The following is a 14,255-nucleotide window of genomic DNA, read 5'->3' as shown; positions in this document are numbered from 1 at the left end:
CGCCCTAAAAGGTTGCCATAGGTTCCTGAGGGGAAAACCCCATGTTCATGATTATAAGTATTCTCTTAAAATTAATATGAATGAAGCAGATCAATAGTGCTATTCCAAATTGCTGTCACCTTAGCTCTCCATGCACAATTCATAAGAGGCTGAAAAACTTGCATTACAACTGACCATGTGATCTGTATTTATTGTCTATGACTCTGGCAAATGTCTGATTTATTTTGACAATTAAATTGGATGAGTTGTTTAGCTGCCATTTGCCACTGCTTTAGAAGCAAGAAAGAGTGAGAGGAGGTATTTTATCACTTCAGACTGCTTGAGTGTACTTATCTCTATGACCACGGCTGCTTTATTTCTTGTGCCAGATCTAACCAAGCTGCTATTCATACAAGAATGCATTTCCAGAAGGTGACAGAATCAGCTGTACTACTTTTGACAGGATGATCTGTAGTGGTAGTTGAGGCTATTCAAGGACTCTGCCTTTTTATTCTATCCCACTGGGACACTAGTTTTCTACTGGAGCAGAAACATGAGAACTGTCCCATGGCACAGTAATAGGAATTCATGAGTTGTCAGGCAGACCCTGGCAAATGGTAGTTTTGGCCAGGGAATAGGGATAGTTCATAAAGAAATGGAAGAATATTCTGAATTTTCTTACCTACATTCTTCATTAACTTAAACCTAATGAGTTTTAAGATGGTAAGATTTGTAGTAGATCTTTGAAAACTTTTAGGGTAAAGAACTTTCTGCAGTTTGCAATGTATTACTGATCCATTAGTAATAGTGGGGATTTCATGTCAGATATTTAATAGGAATGGTGTCCTGTCTAACAGTGAAACTAGTAAGTTTGTCCATATTCTTCAATGGACAAACTTACCATTTGTCCATTGGTACAAATGGACCAGGGCACTGTATAAGACTATATCTCAGGATTGTTGTCCACATACTGTACTGTGGACTTTTGTTGTTTCCCGCTGGTTAGAAAATCTCTATGATTAAAGGTACTTGACTTGTTCTTGACCCAAGGGTTAGGGCGATCATGCATAGCAACATGATGAATAAGTTATCATTGCTAATGGCTGGAAACTGCAAGTTTAAATAATTTGTTAAAAGAATCCAAGAATCATTTTAATTTTAGCATAGAAGTAGCCTATAAGAATAATCAGTAGTGTTTGTACTTTAATTTTAATATATAATTCATCAGGAGCTCATGAGGAAATCTGGAAATAAGGCAGTTCTCTGCAGCCTCCCTTAGTTGCTAAAAAAGGCTACTGTTACTGTTTTTTTTTTTTCCCCTCTACTAGCATTTTTCTTCTTCTTTTGGGCTAGATCAGGAGCGTCCAAACTTTCTGGCAGGAGGGCCGCATCATCTCTCTAACACTGTGTCGTGGGCTAGAAAAAAGAGAGTTAATTTTCAAATTTGAATAAATTTACATAAATGAATACATTAGAGATAGAACTTATAGAAATGAATGAAGGTCTTGCAATAGCTCATGGCCTATAAAAGTCCTTGCACAAAGCAAGGTTGGCCTTTCCTTTGCTGCCATTGCTACATCACAGACATGAAACAGCAAGCAGTGGAGTGAGCCCTTGTCCCACAGCTCACATGAGTGGTCAAACAGTTGGCCTTCATGCTGAGAGCAGTTGCATTGGGCCAGCACAGGCTCTAGCAAGTCTCTGGAGGGCCAGAGTTTCATTAGAGACTGGGGGCTCCTAGCACGCCGCATTGGGAGTCCTTTGAGGGCTGCAAGTGGCCCCAGGGCCGGAGTTTGGGCACCCCTGGGCTAGATCAGGGGTGCCCAAACCCCAACCCAGTGCATGCCTTGCACCTAAAGGTGCAAGCCTTTAGGACCCCACGGAAGCCTCTCTGAGGCTCCTGATGGGTGGAAACTGTGCTTCCAGTTTCCGGAAGCACAGTTTATAGCGCTGGGGAACCTCACAAAGGTTTCCCCAGTGTGGGAGGGGCCGTGCGAAGCTCCATGAGCCTCTGGTGAGTAGAGGGGCGAATTTCGGCGTGGGGGGCATTGTTCATAGCCCACGGGGGGGCCTCATCGCAGAACTTTGCCCCAGGTGCCGGGCTGTGGAGGCTACGGCTGCAAGTTTTCAGACTAAGAAATGGCTAAGATGCAGCAGTTTAAATATTTTCCCTTTAAATTCTGTCAAAAAATTCAAGGCAGTAGTGAAGGGCTTATTACAATCTGGTGTGTATTTCTCAAATCTGCTTTTAAAAAGTCAATGCAAGTCACTTTTTTTAGTGCTGGCAACTAGTGCAACTTGTATTCTATACATAATTTGAATCTTCTGGGGACAGCCTCTTCCAAAACAAAGACAATCCTAGCAAGATTGCGGAGGCTTGCTGCTGAAGGAAGTATGTATGTATGTTACAGAACAGAAGTAGGTTGGGTGAGTGGGAGGGGCAGAGTTTTCTCTGGGTGCTTAGGAGGGAGATGGTTGTACGACATGCTTGTGTTCTTTGTGCATGAGAGGGAGAAGTTTTTGTGAGCCTATCAAGTACAAGTAACTGTGTGGGTACTGGGGATTAGAGGGAGTGGCACTCCTAAACTCTGCAATACCGATATGCCCTAATCCTTGCTTAGGTGAAAAGTGGGGTGTCTGCTGTTGAACAGACTCATTAACTAATCAGATGGTGTGAGGCAGGAGGCTCAAAAAATAGTTGAGAGGTCAGAAAGTTGAAAAAATTTATCTGAAACCCAAACTAGATGTTGTGCATGTTGAATATGGGCTTTGCCTGTAAAGTGGAATTGGGGAACAGTTTCTTTTTTTTTTTTTTTAATCCTAAAAGGGTATCCTGGGAAATGGAACAAAGCACACGCCTTTGTTTGCTTTACTTCTTGCCCTTGTCTGCTTTAAGCGATTTCCCTCTACTTACATCACTTTAGTCTTGGGGCAGGCTGGAGCAGGGTGGAACTGCTTGAAACCAATTAGGTGTAGTGAGGTGGACAGGGCAATTAGCATTGCTGTACAAGTCAATTGTAGTGTTAAAAGTTGACAGACACTAGGCCATCCCATTTTGTATGTAAATTGAGCAAGCATATTTTGGAATGCATGGATCTGCTGCCTGTACTTGGCAGGTCTGCTGCTCCAAATGCACCCCCACACCAAAAACACAGTGCATGTACCCTGCTGCTGCCACTCTCTTCTCACCCTCCTAGCTCAAGAAAACAGTTGGGGTGGAGGTGGCATGAAGTGAAGCCAAGCCCAGCCACCTTACTTTCTGAACTACCTTTTTGCTCTTCCTGCACATGGTCCTGTTTGTGATAGAGATTGGGCTTGGTCTGAGCCTCACCTTACCTCCCACTCGGACTACGAGATGCCATTGGCAGCATTGGTGGACCTTCCTAATGCCACTCCCTGGGGCAAGGGTCTGCAATGGTGCCACCCCCCTGCATGCAAATCCGTCCCCCGACTAACCTGAGGCTCACAGAGCCTCAAGTTACCCCAGGCTGCATTGGGGAAGCTTCCAGAGGCTTAAACTGTAACTATAAACGCCCTGATCCTCTTTCTGCTTATTCTCAGTGAGCAGGAAGAGTTTCAAACAGCCAATTTAAGTGGCTCGGTTTGTGGCAGGCAGATGTGAGGTGCAAGGTACCCCTACTTAGATCATCGCTCCACAAAACTGCTTAAACTTCCAAAGATAGGAATAGATCCGATAGCATCTACAAGGCTACAAATATGGTCCTTCAGGGAGTACAAACTGTCTGCAAGAGATCAAGCATCTCAGCATAGCTGAACCACCTACTAACAGCAATTTCATCTTGTTAGGATTTAACTTAGTTTATTTGCGATCCTTTGATTCATTACTGATATCAGACACCAGGTTAGCTGAATACTGTTCAGCAAAATGAAGAAAACAAGTCTACAAGGTTCATTGTAAATGAAGATACTGGAACTGAATGTAATTTTTTGTTTGTTTTTGCTTAAATATAAACCAGAAATGCATGGAGCACTTAAGCCTGGATGGCAGGCTTCAGATTCTGTCTCTTTCCACATTTTGTTTTGAAATAATAAAAATAATTTCTCCAAAGTGCTTCTATGGACACAATTATTGCATAAGGAATATTTATATCACATTGCAGTTATGTTTGTCCTAGATTATCATTTCATGTATTTGTGTATGTTGCATACACATTACTTTTGTGTTAATCTCAGCTAATTTATTTCCATGGATCAATTAGGATAATATTAGGTAAACACAGGCCACTACTTTAAGATCAGTTCCAGCTCCAAAGGCTTACCCTTATGTCACTTACCCAGAGGAGTCGTCTGGGACTGTTTTCTCTCACGTGATGCAGCCACAGTCTAGTGGAGGGGGGTACAAAGTTTTTGGCAGGAGGGCCACATCAGCTCTCTGCCATTGTGTCGGGGGCCGGGGGAAAAAAGAATTAATTTGCATTTAAAATTTGAATAAATTTACATAAGTCTACATAAATGAATATATTAAAGATGAACTTATATGAATGAATGAAGGTCTTGCAATAGCTCAAGGCCTATAAAAAGGCTTTGCGCAAAGTAAGGCTGGCCTTTCTTTTGCTGCTGCTACTGCATCTCAGACGTGAAACAGCAAGCAGTGGAGGGAGCCCTCATCCCACAGCTCACGCAAGAGGTCAAACAGTCGCCCTCATACTGAGAGCAGTTGCATCGGGCCAGTGTGGGCTCCAACAAATCTCTGGAGGGCCAGAGGCTCATTGGAGACTGGGAGCTCCCTGAGGGCCGCATTGGGAGGCCTCGAGGGCCGCAAGTGGCCCCAGGGCCGGGGTGTGGGCACCCCTAGTCTAGTGGCTTGATTGCATTGTGGGGGAGGGAAAGGATAGGCTTGAGCTCCTAAGATCACTCCTTTGTCATGAACAGATCACTTCCTACTGGAGTTTAGCTGATCATGGCCTAAAAGGGTCTATGGCTCTTTTTGGACTTGTGCCAGCAATTTCACTGGTGCACATCCAAGTGGACCTAGGAATGCAGATTGAGTTCTGGAGGGGGAATAGGATATTGGCACCACTGAGGCACCACTGCCCCCTTCCCATTAGCAGACGTAGCACCTTATGAATGGGGCAAATGCCCCAGGTGCTGAGCCCCTGTGACGCTAGGACCACATGGGAAGCCTCCCGACACAATTGGAAACTATACTTCCGGTTTCCCAGAAGTATCTCAGAACACTTCTCTGGTTGGTTCTGGAGTTGTGCAGGTCTCCATTGTGATCTGGTTAGAGGGAGGGCAACATTGCGTTGGGAGGGCTCCACTGTGAACCTTTGCCCTGGGCGCAGGCAGGGGGAAGTTCACCACTGCCCCTTCCAGCCCTCATTCTTCCCAGTTCCTCCCCCTCCTTGCCTCCCCCCTCTCCTATACTGACTTGCTGGTGCTAGAGGTCTTGATGGATCTTCTGGCAGGCCCTTACCACTGCTCATCACTTGCAACAGCTACTCTGTTGCTTCTGACCCTGGGTTTTGTTTGCAACCACCATAAAGCACCTTATGCTGCCGGAGCACTTGTTTTGGGCTGTCAATCTTTAGGACTGGGCTGTTAATCTTCTCCTCCCCAGATTGATACCTTCCTGCCTAGCAGTAAAAACTAGGTCAGTGTGTTTTCTACTGTTTACATGGATACAGAAATTAATTGCTATCCATGAAGTCCTACCCAGCTCCTAAGTTGGGACCTCAGCATTGACATTGAAGTCACCAGAACCAACAAGCAAGGCACTTCAGCACCATGCCAGAGATCAACCCAGCAGCACAGGCAGGGTGAATGTTGGGCAACAGAGTGCATGGCACACAACAGAATTGTAATCATGCCTTGACCAATCAACATTAAATGAAGACACTGGGGGACAAGGCACTTTGTAACAATTGCTAGACATTCAAATATTTGCTCTGAATGCAGTCCATGAAGAAATATTTTAAATACATAAATTCAGAGCTTATAAATGTATTGCTTTTGATATAATTGTTCAAAGTGAATTGTGAAATGGACTTGCCTTTGAAGTTTTGAGGCGAAATTCCCAATTGATTTGAAAAAATCTCAAATGCTGCTGATGTTTCTGTATTGCCTTCTCTTCCTGATCCTCTTGCAGATATTAATTTCATAACACTCCTGTGAAGTGAGCATTGTTAGCTAAGGGCTGTAAAGACATTGAAGTCTAATATACTGCGAACCTAAATGAAAAGCCGGCAGCCAACATAAAATAAAACATTTTCTAGAACATAACCGTTCTGGAACCCCATACAGTTAAGTGAAAGCTTTCAATTAAGGTTTCACTTAACCATAGATATGGGCGAACGCCTCCCCTTCACCTTCTGGAGCCAAGGGGAGCTCTACTCCCCTTTCTTCTGGAGGGTCCTCTGGGCCCAACAGTAAAAAAAAAAAAAAAAAAAAAAAGAAATGACTTGGGTTTTTTCCTTATAAGGCATTAAAAACATAATTTCCAATATAATGGAAAAAACTGAAGTTTTGGGGTTTTTTTTGCTGTTGGGCTCATTCTGAGCCTGGCAGAGGCCACGGATAAACGTCCACACCCTCTGCTGGGCTTTGGAGGTGAGGGGAGCTCACTTCCAGAGTTGATGCACCTGTCTGCAGACCTGAACCTCAGATAAGTGAATCCGCAGATCCAGGGGCCCCCCTGTATGTTCTTGATGGCTAATCTGAAGGTTTTTTTTAAAAATTGCAACATATTTTCGGCCCAGTTCTATCCAATTTTCCAGAACCAATGCAACCCTGAGGTATAGGAACAAATGTTCACTTTATCGTGGGGATGCCTCTGAGACTGCTTCCCCCCTCCCATGACAGGATGCAGCACATGACCTGTTGACGCAGCTGCATCGGTATTGGAACTTTGGATAGGATTGGGCCCTTTGTATGGTGAGACAATACAGTGCACTGAAGAAGATGAATGCTTAAATGCTATAATTTTAATAAACTTCTGTGTATTTAATTAGTAGCATCCAGAGTTGCTCACTATGAAGGAAGGGAAATCGTGAATACTACTCACACATCTTTTGGGGCATGGGCTAGGGCAATTATGGGGCACAAGTATGTTCCAGTGAGAGGTAAAAGTCCTATAAGCAGGAATTGGTGGCTTGTGTTGGTGAAAGTAAAGGTGCTGTCTCTTTAAATGCAATGCTCCTTTCGTGAATTCTTGAGATATCCAGTGTTATGGTGATAGAACAGTATTCATTAGGTGTAGACATTTTCCGTGTGCAACTGAAGCTCAAAGAGTATAGTAATTTCACAAAATAGCCAAACATGTAATTATAGCAGTTTTTAAAATCATTACCATAGCAACTTCTTTGCATTCATTACACATTACATACAAAATTATTGATTTAAATGTTTCAGATTTCTTGATTATATAGAAGTAGCAAATATAGTTAGCTGTATTGACTGCCAGCACAAGGAGCACTGAACAGACAAAATAAGAGTTTGTTGCTGCAGGTCTACTTCCAAAAATGCTTCACTGTACATTTTTAAAATTTTTACTAGCATGTCTTCATTACTATTGTAATCTTTGTTTCAACAGGTGGAGAGAATTGTTGACAAAAGGAAGAACAAGAAGGGGAAAACAGAATATTTAGTGCGATGGAAAGGTTATGAAAGTGAAGATGACACCTGGGAGCCTGAACAGCACCTTGTAAATTGTGTGGAATATATACATGAATTCAATAGACATCACAATGAAAAGCAAAAGGAAAGCACATTAAGGACAAACAGGACATCTCCAAATAATGCAAGAAAACAAATTTCTAGATCTACTAATAGTTCTTTTTCAAAGACTTCTCCCAAGTCCTTGGTTATTGGAAAGGACTACGAATCAAAAAATCAGTTGTTTGTTGGCCAGAAGTTTCGGAAAAACCACACTCCTATCTCTGGTAGAAAAAACATGGACCTCTCAAAATCAGGTATCAAAATTCTTGTGCCCAAAAGCCCTATTAAGAGTCGGACAGCAGTCGATGGCTTTCAGAACGAAAGCCCTGATAAACTGGATCATGTAGAACAGGATCAGGAAGATTCTGTAGCACCAGAAGTGGCAGCAGAAAAACCAGTTGGAGCTTTATTAGGACCTGGTGAAGAGCGTGCTAGGATGGGGAGCAGACCAAGAATACATCCCTTAGTGCCACAGTTACCTGTGCCAGTAACAGCTACTATTGCATCTGCATTAACAATAAATGGAAAAGGTAAGTGTCTGTGTAGTTTAGCAACTTATTTTAGCTAATCACATGGAGTAATTGCAGATTTTAGCAGTAAGTTGTTCAGCTGATTCCCTCTATGTGTCTTTGTGTTTTGGAGTATCTGCTATACTATATATTTTCTCAAATTGCTGTTTCTGATTGAGAAGTGCTCAAAACGGCCACGTGTTTGTCAGTTTATAGTTTCTTAGATCTGTTAAAATTCACATTTGCAAAATTAGGTTTTGTATCTGTTCCTTGACCTGTCATTGTTGACAATTATTCAGGTTACATTTTTGCCTTGTGTTGCTTTACTTTTCTTGAAATTTGATCAAATTTGGTTTATATTTCATGAGAGTTAGAAATTAGAATGATATCACAAAAAGGGTGTTGGGAAACTTGTCATATCTTCATTTTTCATTTTCTGAGTTTACATCTGCTGAATTATATCTTGATATGGTCTCTTCAAAATTTAAAATGTTTATGTACCCTTTTAGTTGACCTTATGTTTTGTGACTTTGTTTTTATGCCATATTGAGGCAGTGATAGTTACACTGTTGCATGAAACGATTTATTTTACTATAGATTACTAGTGATGTTTTATTTCCCCCTTGCAGTTTATTTTTCAGTTGTAAGTTGGTAAAGTACTTGGTATATTTTAATATACAGAAACTGTGCAAGTTGAGCCATGAATGGAGACTCTGATCCTGTTGAAAGTTGTGTAGTAGAGGGAAGGGGCTTGTACTACTTCTCTATCATGCTTTTTCAACACAGGCTCCCTGGCAAAGACTGAAGTTTAATGCCTGCTTACATGGCAGGCATTAAACCCTCACTAGTATTTTTTTCCAAGATACTTTACTTATTTAGTTCTTAAGCAACATAAAATACTCATTGTTCTTGAGATTTAGTTTTCAGTCTAAAAACTGTATTTCTAGTGTGTATACTGCAAAGCTGGCAAAGTTAAATTGGACAAAGACATCCTGCTGGCATGTCATGTGGATTGTTCAGACAAAACAGACATCTTTATAGATGAGGCTTGATGCCACAGATAAGAATTCAGCTTCCTTGTCCTAGAAAAGAGCAACTTGTCTAGGTTTTGTTGTTTTAGTAGAAGAATTATCCAGAGTTATGCTCTCTAGCTTAATTCTTCAAGTTTAAACAGAAAATGAAGTTTCAAGGGCAACGATGTCATTAGAATCTTAGTATATCCAAGAGACAAGACAGTTGTTTAGTTCCCTACTGTTTTAATAAAATGGGTGGCAGGCAGCTAAGCGCTTGCTCATGATTTGAGTCATGCTGTAGTCAGCAAGGCAGATTTAAGTCGTGCTGGTAGGTTTCCCCTCCCTACTCCAGTGAAATGTTGGTTTACCTCAGTTACAAGCAAATATGCTAATCCAATATTTCATCCATCCATTCATTCATTCATTCATTCCACCTTTATTGGCATAAACAATCCATCAAGAAAACAAAATTAAAACATTCAAGGTAGCCACCAATCATTGATTAGGCAAAGAAATGCAGAGGAATTTATGCCTTAAATAAATATTTTGCCTTAAATAAATATTTTGCAACATTTGATGAGCGGCACTCATTTCTCCCATCCAACAAGTACCGGACCAAGTTTGTATCTGAACCATGAAAGTTTTCCAGGAATTGATATAGAAATTGATGGCATAAATCAATATAGTAGGTACAATAAAAATGTACATGGGTCAAGGACTCTTTTGAGGTCAGGTCACAAGAACATGACTGGGGACTCTCCAATGGTCTATTAAATCTTGCTCTTAGTACATTTGTAGGTAAGATATTAAACCTACCCAGCGTAAAGGCTCTAAATCTGAGGTGAACACATGAACAATAGATAGCCTGAACCCAAATCAGAGGGCCATGAGGACTAATATATAGAGGTGAACAAGACTTACGGGCTGCAACTTGCAAATCCTGTTTCTCTATATCGAATAGTCGGGTCCGAATAAGATTGTAAGCCGCAGGCATGGGTAGTCCTCCTATCAGATCAGGTGATAAACCTAGGAGCTGGAGTCTTTTGTGAAATAAAGTTAGATCAGGGGAAAAAGAAATTAGCAAGAATATTGGAGAGCATGATGTTCTGATTTGCCTCAAAACCGACCCTTAGCCAAAATGTCAAGAATCTCAGCCAGGCCAGTGTTTCAATTTTATGCAGACCAGCTTCGAGGCACAATGCTGCGTAAGGGACGCAGTGAAGTACCGCAAAGATCTTATAGAGGAATCTGGATTGAACACGTTCTACTAGAGTGGAAATGGCTGAAATCCAGATAGGGGTACCAAATAGCAATCGTGCCAGAACCTTGAACTTAAAGATCTGCACCGCTGCTGGGATATAAGAGTTGCCCCAGGTGTAAAAAAACCACAGAGTAGCCTTTGGTGAGGGACCGTGTCAAACGCCTTCTGAAAGTCCAGATATATAATATCCATGGGTTCTCCCGCATCCACATGCCTGTTGACCTTTTCAAAGAATTCTATAAGGTTCGTGAGGCAAGACTTACCCTTACAGAAGCCATGCTGACTCTCCCTCAGCAAGGCCTGTTCGTCTATGTGTTTTGAGATCCTATCTTTGATGAGGCATTCCACCATCTTACCCGGTATGGATGTTAGGCTGACTGGCCTATAGTTCCCGGGTCCCCCATCTTTCCCTTTTTAAAAATAGGCGTGACATTTGCTATCCTCCAATCTTCTGGCACCATGGCTATTTTGAGGGACAAGTTGCATACCTTAGTCAAGAGATCTGCAACTTCATTCTTCAATTCCTTAATAACTCTTGGGTGAATGCCATCAGGGCCCGGTGACTTATTGATCTTTAATTTATCAATGAGGTCTGAAACATCTTCTCTTTTAACCTCTATCTGACTTAACTCCTCAGTCAGGAGGGGCCGTTAGGGTAGCGGTATCTGCCCGAGGTCTTCTGCCGTGAAGACAGATACAAAGAACTCATTTAATTTCTCTGCCATCTCTAAGTCTCCTTTTATCTCCCCTTTCCCTCCCTCACCATCCAGAGGGCCAACTGCTTCTCTGGTGGGTTTCCTGCTTCTAACATATTTGAAGAAGCTTTTATTATTCCCCTTAATGTTGCTGGCCATGCGTTCCTCATAGTCTCGCTTGGCCTCCCGTATCACCTTCTTACATTTCTTTTGCCACAGTTTATGTTCCTTTTTATTCTCCTCATTAGGGCAAGACTTCCATTTACGGAAGGAAGCTTCTTTGCCCTTCACAGCCTCTCTAACTTGGCTGGTTAGCCATGCGGGCACTCTCCTGGATTTAGTGGAACCCTTCTTTCTTTGCGGTATACACCTCTGCTGGGCCTCTATTACTGTTGTTTTAAGCAGCCTCCATGCACTCTGGAAAGATTGAACTCCTTTTACCCTCCCTTTCAACCTCCTTCTAACCAGCCTCCTCATTTGGGGGAAGTCTGCCCGTCGGAAGTCAAGGGTTTTTGTTAGAGATTTGCCTGGTATTCTTCCCCCAACGTGCATGTCAAAACGGATCGCAGCATGATCACTGTTCCCCAATGGCTCAGTAACGTTTACATCTCTAACCAGGTCCTGCGTACTGCACAATATTAAATCCAGAGTCACCTGTCCTCTGGTGGGCTCCGTGACTAGCTGCTCTAAGCCACAGTCATTTAGCACGTCAAGAAATCCGTTTTCCTTATCGTGACCAGAACACAAATTGACCCAGTCAATATGAGGATAATTGAAGTCCCCCATGATTACAACCCTGATTTCAGCCACTTGGTGAGCCTGTCCAAAAGGTATTTTGCCCAGAGAGGATAGCAAAGAGATGGGGCTATAGCTCCCTGGGTGCTTTCTATCACCTTTTTTATAAATGGGCATAATGTTTGATTGGGTCCATGAGTTGGGCATAATACCAGTATTATTTACAACTGTGAACAGGTCTGCCAATAGTGGTGCCCACCAATCTGGGTCAACCTTGAATATATCAAGAGGAAGGACATCTGGGCTGGCAGCCTTCCCAGATTTCAAAAGAAGAAGAAGTTGCTTTACTTCAGACTCAAATACAGGAGGCTAATTATGTACTTCAGAGAATGAAGCCAGTGGTACAGAAGAAGTGACTTTACAATCATCATAAAAGATTGATTTAATATAATTTTCCTAAATAAATGATGAGATTGGAGAAACTGGGGAAACATAATTATGGAAGAAACCTGAAGTAATATGCCAAAATTGTTTAGAATTCTTAGACAAAATGACTCTATGGAGTAAATTCCACCTTGCAAGAGAGGATTGTTGATGCGCAAATTCATTTTTTTTTTTTTGGAATACTTTATTTATTTATTACAGATACCGGTGGAACTACGCAGGTTACACATGAGGGTATCGGCCATCAATTACAACATACATTGGTCCAAACTAAGTTATTCATTAATACAAAAATTATCCTATTTATTAATCTACCGATTAATAGTTTAACTAAACAATCAATACTTTCTCTAAAATTATCTATCCAATCATAAAAGGACTTCAAACTTTTACTTATACAGTCTTCTTGCCACTAAGCTAATACGTATTTAAAATAAGGTTTTTCTTATCTGATTCTTAGTTTCTAATATCGCATTTAAGAGGAATGTCTCCAATTGAAATGGTAATACAGACTTCAATATCTTATAACATGTTATATATCACTTTCCAAAATTTCTTTACTTTTTCGCCATTCCACCACACATAATAAAAAATTCCCTCAATTCTTTACTGATCCAACATGTTTGATGATCCAGGGTACACTTTTACTATTTCCTCTAGAATAAAATACCATCTGTAGATTATCTTATATAACTTCTCTTTTAAAAAATAACCCTTATTTATCTTAATACCACTTAATTTTCGCAATATTTATATTTCAAATTTTCATTTACATCTATTTTGATTTAATATGGTTAAAAAAATTTCTACTTTTTCAGCCATTTTATCTTTCTGTCTTAGTGCTTGCTTTGCTCTCTGTCTTATCAGTGTTCCTTCTTACTCCTCCCACTGCTTCTTCCACTTCTTCTTTTTCTTCTTAAATCTCTCAAATTTCTTGGCCCCTCTCTGTTTTTCTTTCTTCTTCTTCATTCTTTTGTTTTTGGATTTAATCCATAAATTCTTCCTCTTCTTGAGGCAGCTTGCTCCCTAAACGTTTCCTCTTTTTTCTTCCTTAAGATTCTTAATTGTTATAGTGACAATTGCTTCTTCCGTCTCCTGTCTCATTTCAAAATACTGCACTTCTTTAATTTCACCCAACATTTGATCCATTTTTTTTCTTGTCTATTGTTTGTAATCTGTTCCTGTGTGCTTACAAGGGAGGAGCTTGTTTGCTTCATTTGTTCAAATAATTTTCTGACCTGTTTTTCCATTTCTCTTCTAAAATCCATCAAGAAATCCATTAATAAGGTCTGGCTTTTACTAACATCCTTTACATTTTTAATGCCATTTTTATCAAAATCAAATCCAGCCACTTCTTGTAGGGCTACTTTCCAATTTTTGTATACAAAAAGTATAAGTCAATATTCCACGTCCAGTCAATATCGATGTCAAATCAGTCAAACCATTAAAGAGTCATCCAAATCTTTATCTTGCATCCCTTCTTCCAAAAAGGGTGTATCAATAATCCAGGTCAATAACACAGTCAAATTAGGTTAGTATGCCTTTAAATGAGCAGGGCAGATTTCAAGCCTCTTGCTAGGAAAACGAAAGTAAAGTTTTTTTTTCAGCCGTTGAATATTAATTAGTCATTTCTTTTCCTTGCACACAATTAAACAAAATAATCTTGTGTTTACTCTAGCAGGGGTTTCTTTAGATCCAGATTCACTCACTTCCCCTCTGGGTGGCTACCGGCCAACGTAAATAATCTTAAAGTTATCTTTTCCTCCTTCCAAACTCTTGATTACACTTCTTGTTATTGCCTTTTAATGATCCAAGGTTACTTACAATTTTAAAACTTTTTTCACTATCATATTGTTGTATCTAGGCCGTGGGAGGGTGAGTTCTCTGCTTTCCGAATCTCCAAAGATGGCGACCGGGATACGATGTGATTCAGCACAGAGCA

At 40.9% G+C, this 14,255-nt stretch overlaps 1 protein-coding gene across 2 annotated transcripts in view; it reads left to right on the top strand.

Annotated features, from left to right (window-relative positions):
• Window positions 1-14,255, top strand: part of CDYL (chromodomain Y like) — a 125,685-nt gene that overhangs the window by 40,991 nt on the left and 70,439 nt on the right. For both annotated transcript variants that reach the window (XM_066624141.1, XM_066624140.1), the window contains exon 2: window positions 7,532-8,186. In XM_066624141.1, coding sequence (XP_066480238.1) covers window positions 7,532-8,186 — 655 coding nt within the window. The remainder of the gene's footprint in view (window positions 1-7,531; window positions 8,187-14,255) is intronic.

This window comes from Tiliqua scincoides, chromosome 4 (assembly GCF_035046505.1).
Source record: "Tiliqua scincoides isolate rTilSci1 chromosome 4, rTilSci1.hap2, whole genome shotgun sequence".
NCBI classification, from domain to species: Eukaryota; Metazoa; Chordata; class Lepidosauria; order Squamata; family Scincidae; genus Tiliqua; species Tiliqua scincoides.
Note: the sequence above shows the minus strand (reverse complement) of the source record. Positions and strands in the feature narration are given on the sequence as shown.